Source organism: Pleurodeles waltl, chromosome 11 (genome assembly GCF_031143425.1).
Source record: "Pleurodeles waltl isolate 20211129_DDA chromosome 11, aPleWal1.hap1.20221129, whole genome shotgun sequence".
In the NCBI taxonomy this organism is placed as follows: domain Eukaryota; kingdom Metazoa; phylum Chordata; class Amphibia; order Caudata; family Salamandridae; genus Pleurodeles; species Pleurodeles waltl.
In genome coordinates this window covers 904,182,703-904,204,885 of record NC_090450.1, presented here as the reverse complement: position 1 = coordinate 904,204,885, position 22,183 = coordinate 904,182,703, and the positions used below count along the sequence as shown (strand labels likewise).

At 43.4% G+C, this 22,183-nt stretch overlaps 1 protein-coding gene across 1 annotated transcript in view; it reads right to left on the bottom strand.

Moving 5' to 3' along the window:
* The window catches only part of BRAP (BRCA1 associated protein), a 218,404-nt gene that overhangs the window by 14,994 nt on the left and 181,227 nt on the right, over positions 1–22,183 (bottom strand). The window contains exon 10 of the mRNA XM_069214836.1: positions 13,936–14,025. Coding sequence (XP_069070937.1) covers positions 13,936–14,025 — 90 coding nt within the window. The remainder of the gene's footprint in view (positions 1–13,935; positions 14,026–22,183) is intronic.

The following is a 22,183-nucleotide window of genomic DNA, read 5'->3' as shown; positions in this document are numbered from 1 at the left end:
GTTCACCATGGAGCTGAAACCCTCCAAATGCAACTGCTGGTAACTAGAAAGAAAGTAGCTTACTAGCGAAAAGACAGAAGACCATGTCACCTTCAAAAAGCAGTCAACCAATATCACCACAACCTGAGATAAACAAAGAAGATAGCTCTACCGGACAGCACAGAAGCCAGCACAAACCAAAGTAAGGAGCCCTTCACCATAGTGAAGGAGTTTTGCAACCTCGCAGGCACCGGGAACAAACCCCGATCCCCCCCCCCACAAAAGAACTATGTGACACCCTGAATTTTTCTATGACAAGATCTCAGCCATTTAAGAGAACATCAAACCCCAACATCCCACCACTGACAGCATCAGCCTACTCACACCCACGAACACAAGCCCCAAACATCTCACATGCTGGGACCCTCTCACAACTCAAGCAGTAATCTCCATCATGAACTCCGTACACTTGGGAGGAGTCATAGACCCATGTCCCCACCACATCTTCAACCTCAGTAGAAGACGATTGGCAACAAGCTTAAGAAAGTCCTGAGTGCCTCCATCACCATGGCCTTCTTACCAGAGGACTGGAAACACACTGAAGTGAGACACTTTTGAAGAAACCATTGACTGACCCAGCAGATATGAAGAACTCCTGACCCATCTCCCTTCTCCCCTGTCAAACGAAGGTTCTCGAAAAGGCAATCAACCAGAAACTCACCAAACACTTAGAACACTATAACCTCTTTGAACCCTCTCAATCTGAATTCCAAGCCAACCACAGCACCGAGACAGCCGTGATCGCAGCCACTGACGACATCAGGGCCTTCCTAGACCACGGTGAAACAGCAGCCCTTATGCTCATGGACCTATCAGCCACCTTCGACAAGTCTCCCACCACATCTTGATCAACAGGCTACACCAAATTGGAATCCAGGGAGATGGCCTCAAATGGATCACCTCATACCTCAGTGGAAGGACCCAGAGAAGCTGTCTCCCACCATTCACCATGGAACCGAAGGAGGTCATTAACTGCGTCATACAAGAATTGTCCCTTAGCCCTACTGTCTTTAACACATACATGACACCCCTGGCCAACAATGTCAGATCGCGCAGACTCAACATCATCTCCTATGCAGACAACACCCAGCTCATTCTCTTGCCATCAGAAGACCCTTCCACCACCAGAACCAACTTCCACAGATGTATGATGAATGTTGCCGACTGGATGAAGGACAACTGTCTCAAACTCAACACCGACAAGACGGAAGTCCTCATCCTTGGGAACAACACCTCCTGAACTCGGCCTTTCCCCCGCACCGACAGACCACGCCCGCAACATAATCTTGGACAGCAAGTTATCTATGCAGAAACAGGTAAACGCGGTCTTGTCCGAATTCTTCCAAGACCTATGCATGCTCCGTAAGATCTTCAGGTGGTTCCCAATCGACACCAGAAGGACCGTCACTCAAGCCCTTGTCATCAGCAGGCTGGACTACGGTAACACTCTATGTAGGAATCACTGCACGCCTCCAGAAGAGACTACAGACAATACAAACCTCAGCGGCAAGACTCATCCTTGACCTCCCCAGACAAATTCACATCATTCCACACCTCAAGAAGCTACACTGGCTCCCGATCCAGAAAAGATGCCAGTTCAAGATGCTGACCCTTGCATACAAAGTTCTGCACAACCAAGGACTAGCATAAAACAAATGAAAGACATTCCACCAACTGACCAGTGACCTGCCTCCCTTTTTCTCTCACACCCCCCCACCCCCAACCCTGATCTGCCAATTCAAAAGCAGAGGACTATCCTTCTCTCGCCTGGCAGCCAAAGCTTAGAACGACCTTCCCCTGCACCTCAGGAACACCGCATCACTCCGGGAATTCTGAAAAGGCCACAAGACATGGCTGTGTGAATGAACAGTGCACCACAAAGCAGCTAGGCACTTCAGTGCCCTGAGACCTTCACAGGTGATTTGCCGCGTTTTAAAAATCCCGAATTATATGGGGGCCATGATGGTGACTATTTTATCCTCTTTCACTGACTCAGGCAAGCTAACCAGAGAGCACACCAAAAGCCTACAGCAATAACCCTAGCTTAACAGGACTGGTCATTCTAGAATGCTACCTTGTTGGGGCATTGCATGGACAAGTGCAAACCAACGCTGGCTAACCAACTGCACTACCAGAAGGACTGACCTGAAACCTGAGGAATGACACATTTTCCATGATTAGTCAACTGTTACCCTTTAGAAAAGGCTGGCATTATAACTTGTTATATAATGCCAAATTCCATACAAGTGGTGTCACCACGTTAAGATAATTTTCATGTGGGTCAATAGAAAATCCAAATTACATCATTAGATGCTGCAAAGGACATTCTGGTACTCAGTGGAGATGAAGGGAACCAAAAGAACTGGTGTGCAGAGGAAACAAAGTCATAATCCACAAAACCCCAATGAAACCAAGGAGTACGAGTAACCAAAAGACATCAGAACAAACCAAGCTCAGAAAACATGAAGGAAGAGAGGTGAGCAATTATCAAACCACTTTGCTCAGCGCATTAGAAGCCTACCAACGAGGAAACCCCAAATGGTGATGATGACATTTGCATGTGTGAATTATTATTGTGGCAGGGATTTTCAGGTGATTCTGGTGTGAGACCTATCAGAGACGAAGGAGGATGCTGGAGCAGAACAGGACATTAAGGCCCTCATTTTGAGCCTGGCGGTCCTTGGACCACCAGACTCGCGGTGGCGGTCTTATGCCGGACAGCAGTAAAGACGCCTGTACCGCCAGGGCGGTAGGAACGCCGGGCCAGAGGTGAGTACCTCTGGCCCGGCGGGAGCTGTCATACTGCTATCGCTATTAGGACTCTGCAAACCACCAGCATTTTCATGGCGGTATGCTGGCGGTCATGAATCTCCATTCCAGTCACCAGTAGACACCCCCCACATGACCAAACACCTACATTCATGCACCCCCACTCACCCACGCACTCAAACTGACACCCTCTACCCCCACCGCATTCACAGACATACACGCAGACTCCACACACATTCATACAACACGCCCCCTCCTACCCCTTTTGGATGATCAACTCACCTGCTTCAGCGAGGTGGTCGTCCCAGAGGGGATGGGTCCTGGCGCATTTCCACCGCTGGCACCGAACTGCCGTCCAGGACACCGCCACGCCGTATTACGGACTGTATGTGGCGGGCAGTGTCCTGTTGGTGTGGCGGGCCAGCAGTGGAAACTGCCTATATTATGACGTCAGCCAGGCTGCCTGTGTCAGATTTCTGCCCGAAATAGGGTGGAAATCAGCACAATGTCATAATATGGCGGTTTTCGGACTGTCAGCACTGGCGGTCATTTGTCACCCGCGTCTTCGGCAGTCTTTCGCAAAGACCGCCGAGGTTGAAATGAGCACCGAAGTGCCTTGCGTTGTCATCATGGGCTGGTAAGAAATAGAGACCTATCATTCACCACTTCATGGGGTTTTCATAGGGGAAAAGCAGGAGAAAGATATCACAGGCAGACAACAAGATCATATGCACACAGAGCAATCAAAATTCATGCCCTATTTGTAGTTCTCATATTTCTTTTCCGACATCCACGATTCCTTCCACAACAAAATATGGCCTTTAGGTGGGGAAACTAATCACAAAAATCTTCTTTAATGTGAGGGATTTAAATGCCCTGATTACGAGACTGAAAGGCAATATCATATCCATATAGGACACGCACACCCCATTTAGACATATGTATGGAGAACAAGATCTATATTTTTCTCTCAACAATGTTATGCTGTAATGGATAAAACAACTAAAAGGTTAAGAACTCTTATCAGCCAGCATGCAGGTTTTACTCCAACAACCATGAATGAGGATAGGGTCGGACAATGGATCGATATCACCAGGTCCCCGAGTGAAAGGCATGTGTGCCTGGCAGCAATAGATGCCATCCACTGTTGAACAAGAAACATTTCTGAGGGTAACAGTCCAAGAAGAAGAGGCATTAACAACATGACTCATTATGGTAGGGTACCGAAATCTAATTATTAATAGCAAACTAGATGGTTCTACTCCGAGACGGAGGGACAGGGAGGATAGGGGAAAGAAAGATGGTAGGCAGACACTGTGCTATTAGATTGAGACTACAGAATATGACCTCTTAAATAGGGCCCTGCTGCACCACTAGCGCTTCAACATACATCTACTGAGAGATAAGTTCACTACTGAGGTGAGGTGAGGTGATCCCCAATCTAATCAAAGACCCATTGATACACAATGATTCTGGGGAAACCCCATTCCCAATAGTGTGGAACTCACTCAAGGCAGTGGTCAATGGGACATATGTAGCGGAAGGATTGAGATTAAAAAAAAATTACATGAAAATGGTAGTGATGCATATGGGTTAGAGTGGTACTTTCAATGCTAGAGTCAAATAAAGTGGGATTCCTCCTAAACAAGGTCAGCAACAATTTTAAAGGAGTAGGCATGACAGAAGATAATAGAGAAAATAGCCCCATAGTTGAGAAAGAATTCATAAAAGCAACCAATGGCCTGCAGTGCGCAAAGGCTCCTTGATCACCGGAGTTTTACTACCTTTCTACAAGACCTACTGGACAAGACTTTTTTTTTTTTAATTAATGGTGAAAGTGTGTAATGAAAAGGCAAGCCCGGGGAAGGTCGCACAGACTATGTCCGATGGTGAAACCGAAGAAAAGTGCGGCTCATACTGCCCGATCTTGTTGCTAAATGTCGATGTTAAGATCTATGCTATAATTATAGCCCATTGGTGGATGCTGAGAAAGTGTTCAATCGCATGGATGGGACCTTTCTAAGAGAATCTCTTGTGGAAAGGGACCTGGACCAACAATTTTCATAGCAATGGGGTGTTGCCACAATCCAGCAGCCAGACTCTCAACCAGTGTATGTTGGACGGGGGAAATACGACAGGGATATCCACTTTCTCCCCTGCTTTTTGCTTTATATCTAGAAACGAAATGGGTACCTGCCAGTAGGAGTAGCTTTGCAGCCTAAAGAGTTTTCTGTATTCACCAGTTGTGCATTATTCTGCCATCTAGTGGTGGAGCCCAGATTTGTCTTTTTTTTTTGGGGGCGTCGATCACCATTTGGTGTTAGGCCCATCTCCATATGACATCAGATGGCGGCCCGTAAATTTCTATGCCATCTTCAGATTCTTTTTCTATTTGCTTTTGTTTTATCCTTTTTTTCTTTTGTTTTTGTTTTTTACTTCTTACCACACCTGCTTGTCCTGTTCTGTTTTCTGGGGAGGTGGGTGGACGCATGTGAATCCAGAAAACTCTTGAGGCTGCAAAACTACTCCTACTGGTAAGTAACCATTTTGTTTTGCAGCATGAATCCTTTTCTGGATTAACATGCTGTGCATCAGATTGTACAGCAGTTTCTCCCATTTATTTTAGTTGGTCGGGTTGAAATGATGAACTAGCAAACAAGTATTGCAGTACTTTATGTCCCACCTCTGCTTCTTTATGCATTTGGATGTCCACACAAAAATGTTTTGTGAATGTGTGAGGAGATGCTCATGTTGCTGCTGCGCGAATGATGTCTATGGGCACATCGGCTATGAATGCCAGGGTTGCACCTTGTTTCCTTGTTGAGTGTGCCTGTGGGCGTTGTGGCAGTTGTTTGCCTGCCGCTGCATAGCATGTTTGAATTGTCTTCACGATCCATCGTGCAATGGTCCCCTTTGTGACGTGGTTCCCTTTGTTGCCTTTAGCATATGAAACAAATATTTGATTACCTTTGCGGAGTTGCTTGGTTTCTTCTAGGTAGTATACTAGTGTCCTTCTTACATCCAGCGTATGCAGTTTTTTCTCCATTTCACATTTTACGTTTTTGAAGAAAACTGGTAACTGTATGGTTTGATTAATGTGGAATCTTATGACCACCATTGCTAGGAACTGTGGGTTTGTTTTGAGAACTAAACCTTGTCCTTGTGGATTTGCATGTATGGTTCTTCTATTGTTAAGGCTTGGATCTCACTTACTCTTTGTAGCAATGTGATCGCAATTCGGAAGGCTGTTTTTAGTGTGAAATTTTTTAAATAAGCCTTGTGCATGGGTTCGAATGGTTTTTCATGAGTTGTGTTAGTACTGTATTCAAGCTCCATATTGGCGCTGGTGCCTTTGTTGGTGGGGCAATTCTTTTACATCCTTCCAGGAACCATTTTATTACAGGTGCTGCGAAGAAACCTTTGCATAATGCCCCTCTGGTGTAGGCCATGACTGCTGCCAGGTGTACCTTGCGTGAAGAGTAGTTGCTTCCATTGTCCAATAAGTGTGTGATATAGGTTATTACCGTCTCCTGCTTAGTTATTGTTTGCTGTGTATTGTTTCCTGTGCACCATAGGAGTATTTTTTTCCATTTTGATGCATAGCATTTTCTTGTTGTTGGTATTTTTGCTTCCTTTTTTATCTCCATGGTTCTGTGTGATATGTTTATGTGTCTGAATTCTATGATTTCAGGCGCCATGTTTATAGATTGAGAGTTGTTGGTTCTGGGTGGAATACTCTTCCACTCTGAACTGTGAGTCAGTCTTGTTCTGGTTTTATTTTTATAAACAGTTTCCTGGACAGTTGGAGTAGGTCCGTGTATCTTACTTGTCTGGCCCATTGTGGGGCTATAAGAATGAAATTTGTTCCTGGCCTCCTGGCTTTCTCCAGTACCGTTGTAATTAGGGGAATCAGTGGAAAGGCGTATGCAAATGTCCCTGACCTGTTTAGTGACAGGGCATTCCCTTCTGATTGGTGGTGTGGAAACCTGGAGGGGAAGCATTGGCATTTTCTGTTCTCTGCTGATGCGAACAGGTTGATTATTGGTGTGCCCAGATTCAGAAAATTCTTTTGAGGCTCCTTTGCTTTATCTCCTTTTCGTGTGTGTTGCTGTTTTGCCTGCTTAGTTTATCCCCTTGTATGTTGTCCTTTCCTGGTAGTTGTAGAGGTTGTAGGGTGATCCCTTTCGAATAGCGCCCATTTTCATATTTTGTTAGGCCAGTCTGCTTAGGGTGAACAATTGTGTGCCTCCTTGTTCAGATAGAACCTTGTTGTTGTGTTGTCTATCTGTATTAGTACTGATTTTCCCACTATTTGCGATTGGAATGCCTTTAGGGATAGAAACACAGTCTTCAGCTTTAGAAAACTGATGTGTTCTGGTGAGATCTGGTGCAGAAACTGAATGCAATGGTATTATGGTGGGGAGAAAGATTGAAAGAGAGAATGAAACATAGTGGGACAATAAATATAACAATATTAAAGGCAAAACATTAATGGTACATTAGCAAGCCAAAACATTTAAGAAAGTCTTAACATTTTAAGGCAATATGAGACAATTTTGAAGAACTCCACACAGGACATTGTTCCATTTCTTTTTGTTTATCATCTCAAATCCCTTTTCCCTCAAAATACACTGAGTATAGGGTCTGTTTTACTAAAACAAATTTAACCACCTATCAGCTGTACCAAAGACACGGCTGAAAATTATTATGACCCCACATCTTATGCATTTTCCATAGGTACATATGTTGGTGCCAATGGTCAAGTGTAGAATAGTACACTGTCTTAGCTTCCTGTCTGTTGAATGGGCAGATGCTCATGACACAGCTGCTTCCACAGCACTCTTTTTGCATGTCATGGAGAATTGACTCCCAACGGCAGTGCATACCCTGTATAGCAGTTAAAGTGATATAGACCACTTCAACATACAACTAGGGAAGAAAACGGAAATGATCACTGGTCTTCAAATGGCATTGCTTTGTACTGAAGAAAAGCTTTGAAACATGACAAAAAATCCTTCCTAGTTGAAGATAAATTAGTGCAGAACACTTGAAACAATTTGCAGTTCACTAAGTAGATGGCAAAGAAAAACAAGAGGAAAATCCTCAGTCACAAGGGGTGTGAGTAATGGGGCACTGTGGACCCTGTGTGTACTGCACCAGCCTTGCTTTTGTTAGCAGTGATCAGATACACCACAAAGCAGGCAATGCCAATAAACTGGGAACTGGAGAGCATGATTTAGGCCATCCACTTTTATCAATGAATATATGGCACTTTTTAGGTCCAGCCTAGGCAGCGCATGCGCTCTCTCTGCAAGACAAGCTGTGTCCAGTATAGGGGCTTAAACCACACACACTCTTGCTATTCGTTCTTTGTTGTACTCATCTTAAATCCTTCACTTTTATCGGTGCATTGTGATAAATGTCCCTCCTTTGTGAGCTAAGTTCCCGACCAGGGAGCATTCACTAAGAGAACATTTTTGTTGGCCATCACAGTATGTCATGCTTCCTCCAGCGTGTGATGGCCCGTCCGTTTTCAGCTTTCCCTTTAATCCGAGCCCCAATCCTTTCTCCACGCATCTTGGCGTTTTAACTGTTGAGCCTTGTTTCTTTTTATGTCTCTCCTTCGCACTCATGCTCATGGCGGCTGCAGCATTTTGAATCGGCTTATGTCAACTGTTTGGGGAGTAATTTTGGACGTATCGTTATGCACTTTATGTAATTCACAGATTCTACCTGGTATGATGACATTATGCGTAGACATGCTTGCGTTGCCAAGGGAATACACCTCAGGTGTACGTCTGTGTGGGTCAGAGGGAGGGCTAAAGAAATACAGTACTTAAAATATGCAGTGCGTGGGGATGTGTCTCACGGCAATATAATGCCACAGAATTAAGGAAGTAACCGTCTGCCAGGCATTTTCTTTTCAGCCAGCCAAACTATCCTGAGCATTGTACTTTGGTCAGTTTAGTCTGATAATCTCCCACAACGGCACAACAGTTAATGTTGCAATTGTATTCATCTACTTACAACACTGCACCATGTTTTCATTTAATTTTATTATAGAGTTTTTGCGAAATGGATGCATTTATAAAGCTTTGATTTATACAATAAAGGTGCTACATTAAGAAAGCCTTGCAGTGCCACCATAATGGGAGATGGTGCAAAAAAAATACTCCTTTTGATTTTGGTAATGCATCAGCCCCGCTCAAGGGGTGGCTAGGAGACGATTGGCCTGCAATCCTTGCTGTATCTGCAGAGACTGCTCCCTAACTGCTAGAATTTGAACGGGAAAGTCACACATTATTTATTATCCACCTCAGTGTTTCCTATGTTATCACCTACGGGCAGGAACAGCTGCGTTGATTCAACCACGGTGCCAATATGTGATCTGCAGGTTGTCCATAATAGATCTTAAAAAAGGTTTAATGCGCTAGATGGCTAAATATTTATAAGGCCCCAAAGGCGAGACTGTCATTATCATTCACAATGCCAACAGCTCTAACTCTCGCTAATGCGAGACCGATTGCATTGCAAATGCTTGTTGTGATAGCTGTAGACCATATACTTTTTGCAAAACAAAATTCCATGGGCATCAAGGTATTACAGTGACACACGGGGAAATTGTTTAGAACACAGTGGGATGTGGTCAATATACATCAAGCTATGTAGATCCTACCAAATGTGCATCATTTGGGTAATGCTTACTGGATATTCTTCTGTATGACCATTCAGAGGTTCGGGCAGTAAATCTGGATCGTAGAAATCTAAAAGATGTCAATATGATTCTTAAAGGAGTTATTGGGGCTGTGTATGCAACATGCTTAGGCATGAAGAGGTAATCTAGAGGTCATGAAGTGGAAACTGACAGCAGTGGATTCGAGGCTACAAAGGCACTTGGGGGGTCAAAGGAAAATGGAACATAGACACAGAAACTTGAGGCCAGGACAGAAATGTGGTAAAGTTTTGAGACCTGACGCCAACTGACAGTCAGTCATCCAACTTGAACCAAACTGTAGTACAGGTTATGGTGCAGCCTTAAGTGCTTCTGCCTGATTAAGACAATCCACTGACCTAAGGCTGCTGCGTCAGTTCTTCTTAAAAGTAATAATTCTTGGAGAAAGTGAGATTCTAAACCTCGTACAATGAGGCTACTGACTGCACACACAAGAAGGAAAACACCAGGACTTAGGCACTGTCATGCCAATACTTCAAGATTAATATCTACAGGATGCCATACTAAAGAGATCAGATATTCAAACCACAGAGTTTTGAGCACATGCCAAGAGAAGGAGAAGGATATAAGGGCGGAGATAATCCTTTGCTGATTTGGGAGCGCAAGCTTGTATTTTATAATGGGCACACCTCCCACTAGCAATGGAAAGAAAAGCCTTAATGTTTGTGCAAAGGGAGTACGCTGAAGAATACTCTAGAGTCCTGCAGAGTTGCCTGCTGTATACTATTTGATGTTTACTTCCTCGGTCTCCTACACCCTGACTGATGATTTGATTGGTTACTTCCCTATGGTAGGAACTTGCACTTTCCCTAATCAACTACTTGGTTGTTTTCTGAAAGAGTATGTTTAGCTGAAAAGTGTTTACTTGTCTAGAAGCTGGAAGTCCACTCCCACTGCCCCATAATACTGTCTAACCATTCTAATCACTATGTTTTCAAGCCATGCATGTGGACTTAATGCTAGGAGTTTGTAGTGCTTTAGCATATTGTATGTGCACAGTACTTGTTTTTGGCTGGCTGAATGTTAACTTATTTTGTGATGTAAAATTATTGTAAACAAATGTCTAAACCATAACTGGGGATAATCAGACATCTTGAAAACCAAAAACGATAAATAAAATCTTTAGAGACTTGGCAACATGTATTAATGAATTTTAAAACTAAGTGTGCAGCTATAAAATGTGCTTAATTACTGTATGAAAAACTGAGCTTACTGAGCATTCAAAAAGATTTTAAAATTATCAAATTACTTTTAGATGCAGTTGGCATTTTCCCTATGGGACCTATCAAATGTTTTGGAATTTAATTTTTGGAATGTAAGTCTGGGGCAAAAAAACATAATATGCATGAGGTGCCCAAATTGCATCATTCTTACTTTATAGTTATGCTCATGAATATGTAATAGTTAATGCAAATTGTATGTTTTTTGCTCAAAGGAAATGTGGAACTCTGCAAAATGGTAAGTGCTTGATCCAGTGATCTGGGTTTAACCTGCAGGTCACAGGTTTGAATCAACATGGTTGGCTCAGCATTTTATCTTATAAATGGCAAATAAAGGAGTACAATTAAACCAGGCTAACAAGATCACTTATATGGAAAATGTCGCTTACCCAGTGTACATCTGTACGTGACATGTAGTGCTGCAGATTCATATGCTGTGCATATATCGCCATCTAGTGGTGGGCTTGGAGTGTAACAAGTTGTTTTTTTCTCCGAAGAAGCTTTTTTTTTTTTTTTTTATCACAGGATCGAGTGACTCCTCCTCTTGGTGATAGTGCGCATGGGCACTGACTCCTTTGTTAGATTGTTTTACCCCAGGAGGGTGAAGTAAGGAATGAAGAATTGTATGTTGAAATTGTGTGCTCCTTAACAGCCCCCGAAAGATCCCCTAGGATAATATTATTGTCCCTGTTTTTGCTGGAACGTAGAGGCCTCTGAAACTTGAGGTTTAAAACCTCCTCTAAATTGAGGTTTGCAAAATGAGCCACAAAAAGGTGTTGTATAAAGGGCTCCCATGGCCTTTGCTGTTTCAGAGTCCTTTTTTAATTTTTCAATGGTTGTGTCCTCTTTCGGTCCAAATAGTTGCTGCTTATTAAAAGGCATGTTATTTTTATTGTTGTATTTCAGGCTTAAAGCCTGAGGACCTCAACCAAGCATCTTCTAATTGTAATGCTAGTGTTTATCCCTCTTGCTGCTGTGTCAGCTGCTTCTAATGCTGACCTGTTCTGGTTATTGGCAATGGCTTGTCTCTCTTCTACTACCTGCTGTGACCTTTTCTGGTGTTCCTTTGGGAGGTATTGCAGGAACTCCTGCATCTCATCCCAAAATGCCCTGTCGTATCCAGGTAAAAGGGCTTGGAAACTGGCAATATGCCAGTGATTTGCAGCCTGAGTTGCCACCCTTTTGCCTGCTGCATCGAATTTGCGGCTTTCTTTATCAGGGGGAGGAGTGTCCCCTGTGGACTGGCTGTTAGCGCGGTTTCTGGCTGCACTGACTACAATGGAGTCTGGTGGTAACTGCTGGGAAATTAAAACCGGATCTGGTGGTGCTGGTTTATATTTCTTATCTATTCTAGTGTTAACACCCTGGCCTTGACTGGCTCTTTAAATATATCATCTGCGTGTTTGAGCATACCAGGCAGCGTTGGCAAACATTGGTATTGTTTATGTGTTGAGGAAAGTGTTAAAAAGAAAAGCCTCTTCCAATGGCTAAGAGTGCATCTGCACACTATGATATGCGGCTGCCCTGGAAATGACCTGGTTATATTCTGTGGTGTCCTCCGGTGAAGATGGTCCTATGGGGTACAAATCAGGATCATTTGCTGGGATTGGATCAGAGTCATACATGTCCCAAGCATCCATGTTATAAATACTATCACCATATAGTCCCCTTGTGAAGAAGCATAAGATTGTGTGGTTGAAGTTGGTGGTGGTGAAGTAGGAAGTGGTGAAGAAGAGGAAAGATAAGACGAATGTGGTGGAGAAAGCTGAATAGTCTTTGGCTTTTCCTTATGCTTAAATATTTTCGCGGTGAAGGGTCAGCATCCAAACTCTCCTGGAATGCTAATTTCCTCTTTGTCATTGGAGGAGGAGAGGCAATAATCTTTCCAGTCTCTTTCTGGATTTGAATCCTCCTTTGTTTCTAGTCCTTGACCTCAAGAATAGGTCTAATGTCCGACTCATCCCCTCCCCCGTTCTGAAGATGAAGCATGTTTTCTGCCTTTAAAATAATGTTCCAAAAGTTTGGTGGCAGGATTTTTCATACTGGCCGAAAAAGTGGTATCAGCAGTAGGGAAAAGTGCTTTTGGCTACAGTGATGGGCTTCGATGTCTCAGCTCCGAAGAGGAGCATGGCTGTTTCGACTCCGATGTAGTTGGAAGCAGACTCGGTTCAGAAGTGGAAGCCTCCATCTTTTGACTCAATGCCGAAACAGGCGAGACAGTCTGTTGTTGGGGTTGAGTTTTGGCCTTCTTCGGCGCCGAACCTGAGGGCTGGCTGACGAGTTGATGTTTTCAGGTGGAACCATGGCTAGCAAGTACCTGGGGCCTTGTGTGGTCTTTTAGTTTGGGTAGGGACTGGTGTACTCACGTACTGTGCCGCAGGGAGTGCCTGGCTGTCCTCTTCTGAATCTCGGCCAGAGACAGAATCTCAAATGGAGACTGCCATCTGTGCCTGTTCTTCACCGAGGATGTCAGACGTGGGCTCTGTGGATTTCGAAGCCATCTCCAACCGCCTTGGTCTCCGATCTTGTAATATCTTCTTTGATCAAAAAGACCGACACACCTCGCAGCTTTCTTCTCGGTGGTCTGGTGAAAGGCAGCGGTTACACATCGAATGCTGGTCGGTGTAGGGGAACTTGGCATGGCACCGTGGGCAGAATGGGAGTGGAGTCCAATCCATGAGCCTGTGAAGCAGTAGGCCCGAAGAGGACCGAGAAGGGTGTGGGTGCCCGAATGGGTGTTTAATCTATCCCGACGCTACAATTGGATCGAATGTAGTGGGAAACCGCGTTCGAAAACTATACCGACGGTAAGATGAAGTTCACAGATAGTACTGAACCAAAAGTACCTGAGCGAGAGGGAACACATTCGAACCAGACAACGGAACGAAAACAATCTAACAAAGGAGTCAATGCCCATGCGCACCATCAACGAGAGGAGGAGTCACTCGATCCCGTGACTTGAAAAAAAAAAACCAGCTTCTTTGAAGAAAAACAACTTCTAACACTCCGAGCCCAACAATAGATTGCGATACATGCACAGCCATGTGTATCTGCAGCTACACATGCCATCGAACATATCTCACACAAAGAAATCTCGAACGGAGGTAGCCTGATTTACAAAATGCTTTAGAACAGACATAAAAAAAAATACTTGTTTGCTGATTTAGAACTTACTTCCTCAGCAGTATCCTTCTCTATTCGCACTATTTTATTCTCCCAGTAGATGCGCTGGGATTCCAGTTGGCTTGTTAATAAATAGGAGTACTATTGAAACACAAAGAAAATAGAACATTCATTAGGACAGAGGTAAAAAAACACAGACACAAATGAGAACACACATTTCTCTTCGTATTACTTCTACCTTTGTGTAATATAAAGTTAGGTGCCTCAAAACGTACCACAAAATAAAGTGCAGGTAAAGCACCTTGGTAGTAAACGTGCTCTTTAGAAATGGTCTAGAGGCAAAAACAAGTTGCAGAATCCTACTGAACATGCAGAAATTAGGAAATCAGACAAACTGGAATGATACAGGCAGGGGGAGAATTTTAGCTGTGTCATCACCTGGGAGTGGAAGATTAAATCCTATCAAATTATCATTTAGAAATGAACCAGGTTTAAAAAAAACAACAACAAAAAACACATAATATAGATGTCTTAGTACTGACTTTCAATACAGATATATGTACAACCCTCGACTCACAGCTCAATGAATTTATGTCTTACCAAAAATACACAAACATGGCAAGTTCCCACCAGGAAGACCCATTATTTCAGGGATCGGCTCCCCTACTGAGCACATATCTACAGACCTTTGTGCATAATCTTTCATCTTATGTACAAGACACCAAACATTTACTTTCTCAGCTCACAGACTTTGTTTGGACTGAGGAAGGTTTGTTTTTGACTATGGATATATGTTCTCTGTATAACTCGATTCCCAAAGCACAGGGCCTACAAGCTATACAACATTTTCTTTCACTCAGAGATGCCAACCTTTACTAATACACACAGATGTTAATTGAGATGGTGTCTTTGGTATTGGACAATAATGTTTTTGTGCACAACGGTTCCTGGTATCAACAGTGGCAAGGAGTGCAATGGGTTCAAAATGTTCCCCATCCTTTGTCAACTTGTGTATGGGGTGTTTGGAGAAAGTGTATATTTGGTCTAAATGCACTCAAACACTGATAGCTTTTTAGACCTCTTAGTCTATATGTAGGACTCTAAAATCTTTTTGTCACAGTATAGAAAACCAACTGCCTGTTAATCTCTTTTTCATGTGACTAGTTCACATTCTAAGTCGATTCAATTCAAAATCTTTATTCGGCACACTGAAGCAGCCATAAAAGAACATAAAACATCATCCATAAATAAAATAAAAACATAATAAAACATAAAAAAATAAAAAAAACACCAAGAAAAAAATCCCTATTCTGTATTATTTTATAACAGACAGACACTTCCTAACACACATCGCTCTCCATATGTAAAGTGAGGTGCTACAGCAAACCAATGGGTTATCAAGAGCAATGACGTAGCTAATAGCTGCCTTGCAATTCCTAATGTTTTGTGCAATGAAAATAAGTTTCAAAAATTCCCTTCTCAAGTTCATATATAAACCACAGAATAGAATAAAGTGCTGCATGCTCTGTACAGAAATGCCATCACACGGGCAGGGAGTTTAAACTAATGGTCTCTTCTTCATATCAGGAAAGGCAACTAAATAGTGCACAGTACCCATCCATAGTCTGGTGAAAAAATAGCAATGTTGAGGATTAGTCACTCAGCTCAAATAAGGTCGATATCCTTCATAAAAAACATATGGCACATAAATAGCTACCATATGCTTCCTCTTGTCCAGAGAACCCCCGTGGAACTGACAGTATTTAAAAAAAGATACCAATAACACTCTTCTCTAAAGTAAGATATTTTTGGAGGTCCTCCCTAGTAAATATATTAAAAACACTAGTAAGTGCTTTATCATTATAGGAGAGCCAGGGGATTCTAAAAAATCTTAAATAATGGATTTTGTAAAACCAGCTTCCACTTTTGACCAGCTAGACTGCCATAATAATAGGGGTTTAATTGCTAAGTATCTTCTATAAAACCCAACCCTGCCTCCTTATGTATCAGAAATGAGGAGGTGGAGGCTGGTAAGCTCAGGAGCCAACTGAGGAAATCATTTTCCTCTACAGGAGATTGCATGTGGTATAGCCAGACAACCCCCCCACCACAGTTAACAGTGACCAGTCCTCTCGCCTTCTACATTTTTACCATTTCCCCAACAGGGCAGTTGCCTATTTTACGTGCAAATCGAAAAAACTCCTTCACAGATTTGACCCATCCCGAGTCGAATATTTAAAATCTGTTGGCCCCAAGACCCAATGCTGCTAAATAAAATTCCAAGATAACTAAAATTAATAACATTCCTAATCGGTGTATCCACAACAAAAACGTCCTGCACTTCTTGAGTTTACTCCCTCAAACCATTGTGTATGTCTTTGCATTATTGATGCTCATCTTCCAAGACTCCATGAAGTTCTCAAAAGCGCTCATCAGCCTCTGCAGGCCAACATGTGTACTAGATAATAGGACAGCGTCGTCGGCATATAATAAGATTGGAACAGGTGGACCCATCACCGTGGGCACATTGGCGTGGCGAGAAAAGCAAAAAGAGAAACAGGGCCAACACACAGCCCTGCCTGATACCCCTCTTGACTTTAACCCCTTCCCCGCCACGGACGTAATGGTTACGTCCTGCATGCTGCCCTTGGGAGAAGCGCTATTTTTATGAGGCCAATCTGCCCCCAAGGGGAGTTTTTTTTTGTTTGTTTGTTTTTCACATAAGGGGAGCGACCCCTTAGGCAAGGGTCGTTCCCCTGGGGGGCAAATTTATTTTAGGCCATTTCTGTCCCCCATGGGGGCAGAAACCACTAGGCACCAGGAATTTTTTGTTGTGTTTTACAGATGGGGAGCGTCCCCTTAGGCAAGGGTCGTTCCCCTGAGGGGGAAAATTGTACTTAGGCCATTTCTGCCCGCTTTGGGGGCAGATCAGCCGATTTTAGGTCAATCTGCCCCCAAGGGGGCAGAAACCACTAGGCACCAGGGATCTTTTTTTTGCGCCGTAACGCAAGGGGAGCGACCTTGTAGGCAAGGGTCGCTCCCCGGGAGGGTGGGGGGCAAATTTATTTTAGGCCATTTCTGCCCCCCCCCGGGGGCAGATCGGCCTATTGGTATTAGGCCGATCTGCCCCCAGGGGGGGCAGAAACCTCTAGGTGCCAGGGCAAATAGTTTTTTTTGTGGTTTTTTTTTTGTTTGTTTTTTTAGAGATCGGGAGCGACCCATTAGGCAAGGGTCGCTCCCCTGGGGGGCAAATTGTATTTAGACCATTTCTGCCCCCCTTTGGGGCAGATTGGCCGATTGTAGGTCAAACTGCCGCCAAGGCGGGGCAGAAACCACTAGGCACCAGGGATCTTTTTTTTGCGCCGTCACGCAAGGGGAGCGACCTTGTAGGCAAGGGTCGTTCCCCGGGGGGGGGGGGGGGTGGGGGGGTCAAATTTATTTTAGCCCATTTCTGCCCCCAGGGGGGGCAGAAACCTCTAGACACCAGGGCAAATAGTTTTTTTGTGTTTTTTTTAATTTTTTTATTTTTTTAGAGATGGGGAGCGACCCATTAGGCAAGGGTCGCTCCCCTGGGGGGCAAATTGTATTAGGCCTACCCACACAAGTGAGGTATCATTTTTACTTGGGGGAACGCTAGGTGGAAGGAAATTTGTGGCTCCTCTCAGATTCCAGAACTTTCTGTCACCGAAATGTGAGGAAAACGTGTTTTTTTTAACCAAATTTTAAGGTTTGCGAAAGGATTCTGGGTAACAGAAGCTGGTCAGAGCCCCACAATTCACCCCATCTTGGATTCCCCTGGGTTTCTAGTTTTCAAAAATGGACAGGTTTGGTAGGTTTCCCTAGGTGCCGGCTGAGCTAGAGGCCAAAATCTACAGGTAGGCACATTGCAAAAAACAGCTCTGTTTTCTGTGATGTGTCCACGTTGTGTTTTGGGGCATATCCTGTCGCGGGCGCTAGGCCTACCCACACAAGTGAGGTACCATTTTTATCGCGAGACTTGGGGGACCGCTGGGTGGAAGGAAATTTGTGGCTCCTCTCAGATTCAGGAACTTTCTGTCACCAAAATGTGAGGAAAATATGTTTTTTTAGCCAAATTTTGAGGTTTGCAAAGGATTCTGGGTAACAGAACCTGGTCAGAGCCCCACAAGTCACCCCATCTTGTTTTCCCCTAGGTCTCTAGTTTTCAACAATGCACAGGTTTGGTAGGTTTCCCTAGGTGCCGGCTGAGCTAGAGGCCAAAATCTACAGGTAGGCACTTTGCAAAAAACAGCTCTGTTTTCTGTAAAAAAATGGGATGTGCCCACTTTGTGTTTTGGGACATTTCCTGTTGCGGGCGCTAGGACTACCCACAGAAGTGAGGTATCATTTTTATCGGTAGACTTGGGGGAACACTGGGTGGAAGGAAATTTGTGGCTCCTCTCAGAGTCCAGAACTTTCTGTCACCGAAATGTGAGGAAAATTTGTTTTTTTAGCCAAATTTTGAGGTTTGCAAAGGATTCTGGGTAACAGAACCTGGTCAGAGCCCCACAAGTCACCCCATCTTGGATTCCCCTAGGTCTCTAGTTTTCATAAATGCACAGGTTTGGTAGGTTTTCCTAGGTGCCGGCTGTGCTAGAGGCCAAAATCTACAGGTAGGCACTTTGCAAAAAACAGCTCTGTTTTCTGTGATGTGTCCACGTTGTGTTTTGGGGCATATCCTGTCGCGGGCGCTAGGTCTACCCACACAAGTGAGGTATCATTTTTATCGGGAGACTTGGGGGAACATAGAATAGCAAAACAAGTGTTATTGCCCCTTGTCTTTCTCTACATTTTTCCCTTCCAAATGTAAGAAAGTGTTTAAAAAAGACATCTATTTGAGAAATGCCCTGTAATTCACATGCTAGTATGGGCACCCCGGAATTCAGAGAGGTGCAAATAACCACTGCTTCTCAACACCTTATCTTGTGCCCATTTTGGAAATACAAAGGTTTTCTTGATAGCTATTTTTTACTCTTTATATTTCAGCAAATGAATTGCTGTATACCCGGTATAGAATGAAAACCCACTGCAGGGTGCAGCTCATTTATTGGCTCTGGGTACCTAGAGTTCTTGATGATCCTACAAGCCCTATATATCCCCGCAACCAGAAGAGTCAAGCAGACGTAACGGTATATTGCTTTCGAAAATCTGACATTGCAGGAAAAAGTTACAGAGTAAAACGTAGAGAAAAATATATGTTTTTTTCACCTCAATTTCAATATTTTTCTTTTTCAGTTGTTATTTTCTGTAGGAAACCCTTGTAGGATCTACACAAATTACCCCTTGCTGAATTCAGAATTTTGTCTACTTTTCAGAAATGTTGCGGTTTCTGGGATCCAGTGTTGGTTTCATGCCCATTTCTGTCACTGACTGGAAGGAGGCTGAAAGCACAAAAAATCGTAAAAATGGGGTATGTCCCAGTAAAATACCAAAATTGTGTTGAAAAATTGGGTTTTCTGATTCAAGTCTGCCTGTTCCTGAAAGCTGGGAAGCTGGTGATATAAGCACCGCAAACCCTTTGTTGATGCCCTTTTCAGGGAAAAAAACCACAAGCCTTCTTCTGCAGCCCCTTTTTCCCATTTCTTTGGAAAAAAAAAACGAAATTTTCACTGTATTTTGGCTCCTTCTGGGGAACCCACAAAGTCTGGGTACCTCTAGAATCCCTAGGATGTTGGAAAAAAAGGACGCAAATTTGGCTTGGCTAGCTTATGTGGACAAAAAGTTATGAGGGCCTAAGCGCGAACTGCCCCAAATAGCCAAAAAAAGGCTTGCCACCTGAGGGGGAAAAGGCCTGGCAGCAAAGGGGTTAAAGAAAGGGGAGCATTCCCCATTCAGGCCCCAACGAACCGTTGGAAGTAAATTCCCATATAAATGTGCAAGAAAATTAACAATGCCAATCGGAGTTCCCAGAACTGTCAACGTGGGCCAAAGAATCTGATGATCGACCAAGTCAAAGGTACTACCGAGGTCTGCAAAACATAAATAAAGATGCCCTTCTTTAGATTTAGTATATTTCCCAATAAGTAATTAGAGGTTAATGCAGTGTTCCACTGTCCCCAAGCCTTTCCTGAAACAATATTGCACCTCAGATATGATGTGGTTATTCTCAGCCCTCTCCTCCAACCTACCCAAAAGCACCTTACCCATTAATTTAACTGAGGAATCCATAGGGGAGATGGGACAGAATCACTTGGGATCTGCTTTGTTAACTTTTTAAAAAAAGGACTATAGTCAAGACAGCCCAAGACTCAAAGTTTCAACTGCTGTGTTAAATACTCTGGTAAGAATGGGGCCCCACGGCTGCTTTTGTGCTTAAACGCATCTATGGGTGCCCCATTCAGTCCCGGGGCCTTCCCAACAGCACTTGTAGCAATAGCAAGAAGTACCTCCTCCAAAGTAATAGACAATGATAACTGATTCTTAAAATAATCTCCCTGGCCACTCCCAGAATGCACATCCTCCAAAGAGGAAGCAAAAATGCTATAGAAATGACTAACCCACGCCTCACAGAATACATAAGAATTAAGTTCTGGCATTGAGCCATCCTTTAAAAAGGAAGAGTTAACAGTAATCCAAAATAATGTTAACTCCTTAATCTCACCAGCTTTAGCCAAGCTTGACGAAGCTTCTTCCTGAAGTTCCTTTTTCCTAGCAAGAATTATATGCTTGTAGTTTTTCATTAAGGCTTCAATAACCAGATAATCCCAGGGGGAGCAATGTAACAAATCCCTTGTCTGTTTAGATCCCTGTGTACATTCATGGGTGAACCAGCCCCGTTAGTGGCATTGCCGTGGCATGGGGCCTATATAAGTAATTAATTTAATGACCCAATATTCAATTTGAAAAAATCGAACATTTTACAATGGTCTACTGTTTCACCAAGACAATAATTAAAGTCATCATAATTCTTTATCAGTAATTACTGCAGTATTTTGACCAGATTTATTTCAGACCATTTAATTCTTACACTGTTAAGTCTAATTGGAGTAATGTTTGTAACAGTGGTAACCCTCTCAATCTCATGGTCTAAAAGTATCACGGAGAGCACCAGAGGATTATGGTTACTAACCGATGTAGGAGCAATGTCGATGGACCTAATCATGTTCCTTGCAAAGCGAGAAACCAGGGCATGATAGCATGTGCATCTCTACCAATAAAAGTGGGGATACAACAGTCACTGTCTACATCACAACTTTCTAGAAGGATGAGATGATATTTAAAAATCAGCAAATTCAAGACCTTTCCATATTTGTTATGACAGAAAAGAAGGGTTCAGTCACCTGTAGCAACAGTTACCCCACACAATCTGTCAGCAGAAAACAGGCACTTCAGGATGTTGAAGTCTCCTATCCATGAGGTGGAATATCTGGAGCTAACTAATTTCAACAGTGCCTTTATACCAGCATCTACAGCACAGGCAACACTGCTACCACTAGCATAAAGAACAATGTTATAATAATGAACCTCAATCAGGTCAGACCCTTGCTTGAGGGTCAACCAAAGACTTAATGCATAGACTGAAACAGGCACCACCTTCCTAATAACGACTGGCAGCAGATTAGACACTAGAATCTGTTGACCCCCCTTTAGCCTGCCCAGCTGGAGAAGGAGTTGCACCCACGAAGAATGACATAAAACCATGTATATGGGTTGGACTGGTACACCAAGTCTCTTGCATGCAAATAATAGCAGAACCAGAATTAACATTAAGCCAGTCCAGACAATCCACCTTACTTTGTAGCCCTAATACATTCCAAGAGGTAAGACTGCTTACTATAATTTGCCCACTACTTCCCATTTTCAAGCGAGCATTTGATTGAATTAGTTCTTCCTGGTTAGTCTGCCCAATAAAAGGGGACCCTGATCCCTCCGGACTTCCAGTTACCATAGGATTACACTAAACTAGAGGCAGAGGTATACTACTATCTTCATCCCAAAATACCCTTTCTTCCTGGGCCCTGTCTGAACACTTACTACTGCTGATTAACCTAGGAGAGGTAGAAACCTCGGAGAGTCCATTAGTTTCCTGCAGAGAACCCAAAATATGGAACCTTTTTGACAATGGCAAAGTGGACACAGAATAGTTGGAGTTAGGACATTCCTGGAGATTTTGATCAGGACAACAATCTAAGGCATACTTTATATGCCTATAAAAGAAACCCAAGGGGAGAAGTCCAATGTTCCTGTCAATAGGAGCAAGTGATACCACTCTTGCCAAAGATTCTCCCACTTGGCTTGGCTGTCTAAAATTGATGATTATACAGTCCCCTTTAAAAAGTCC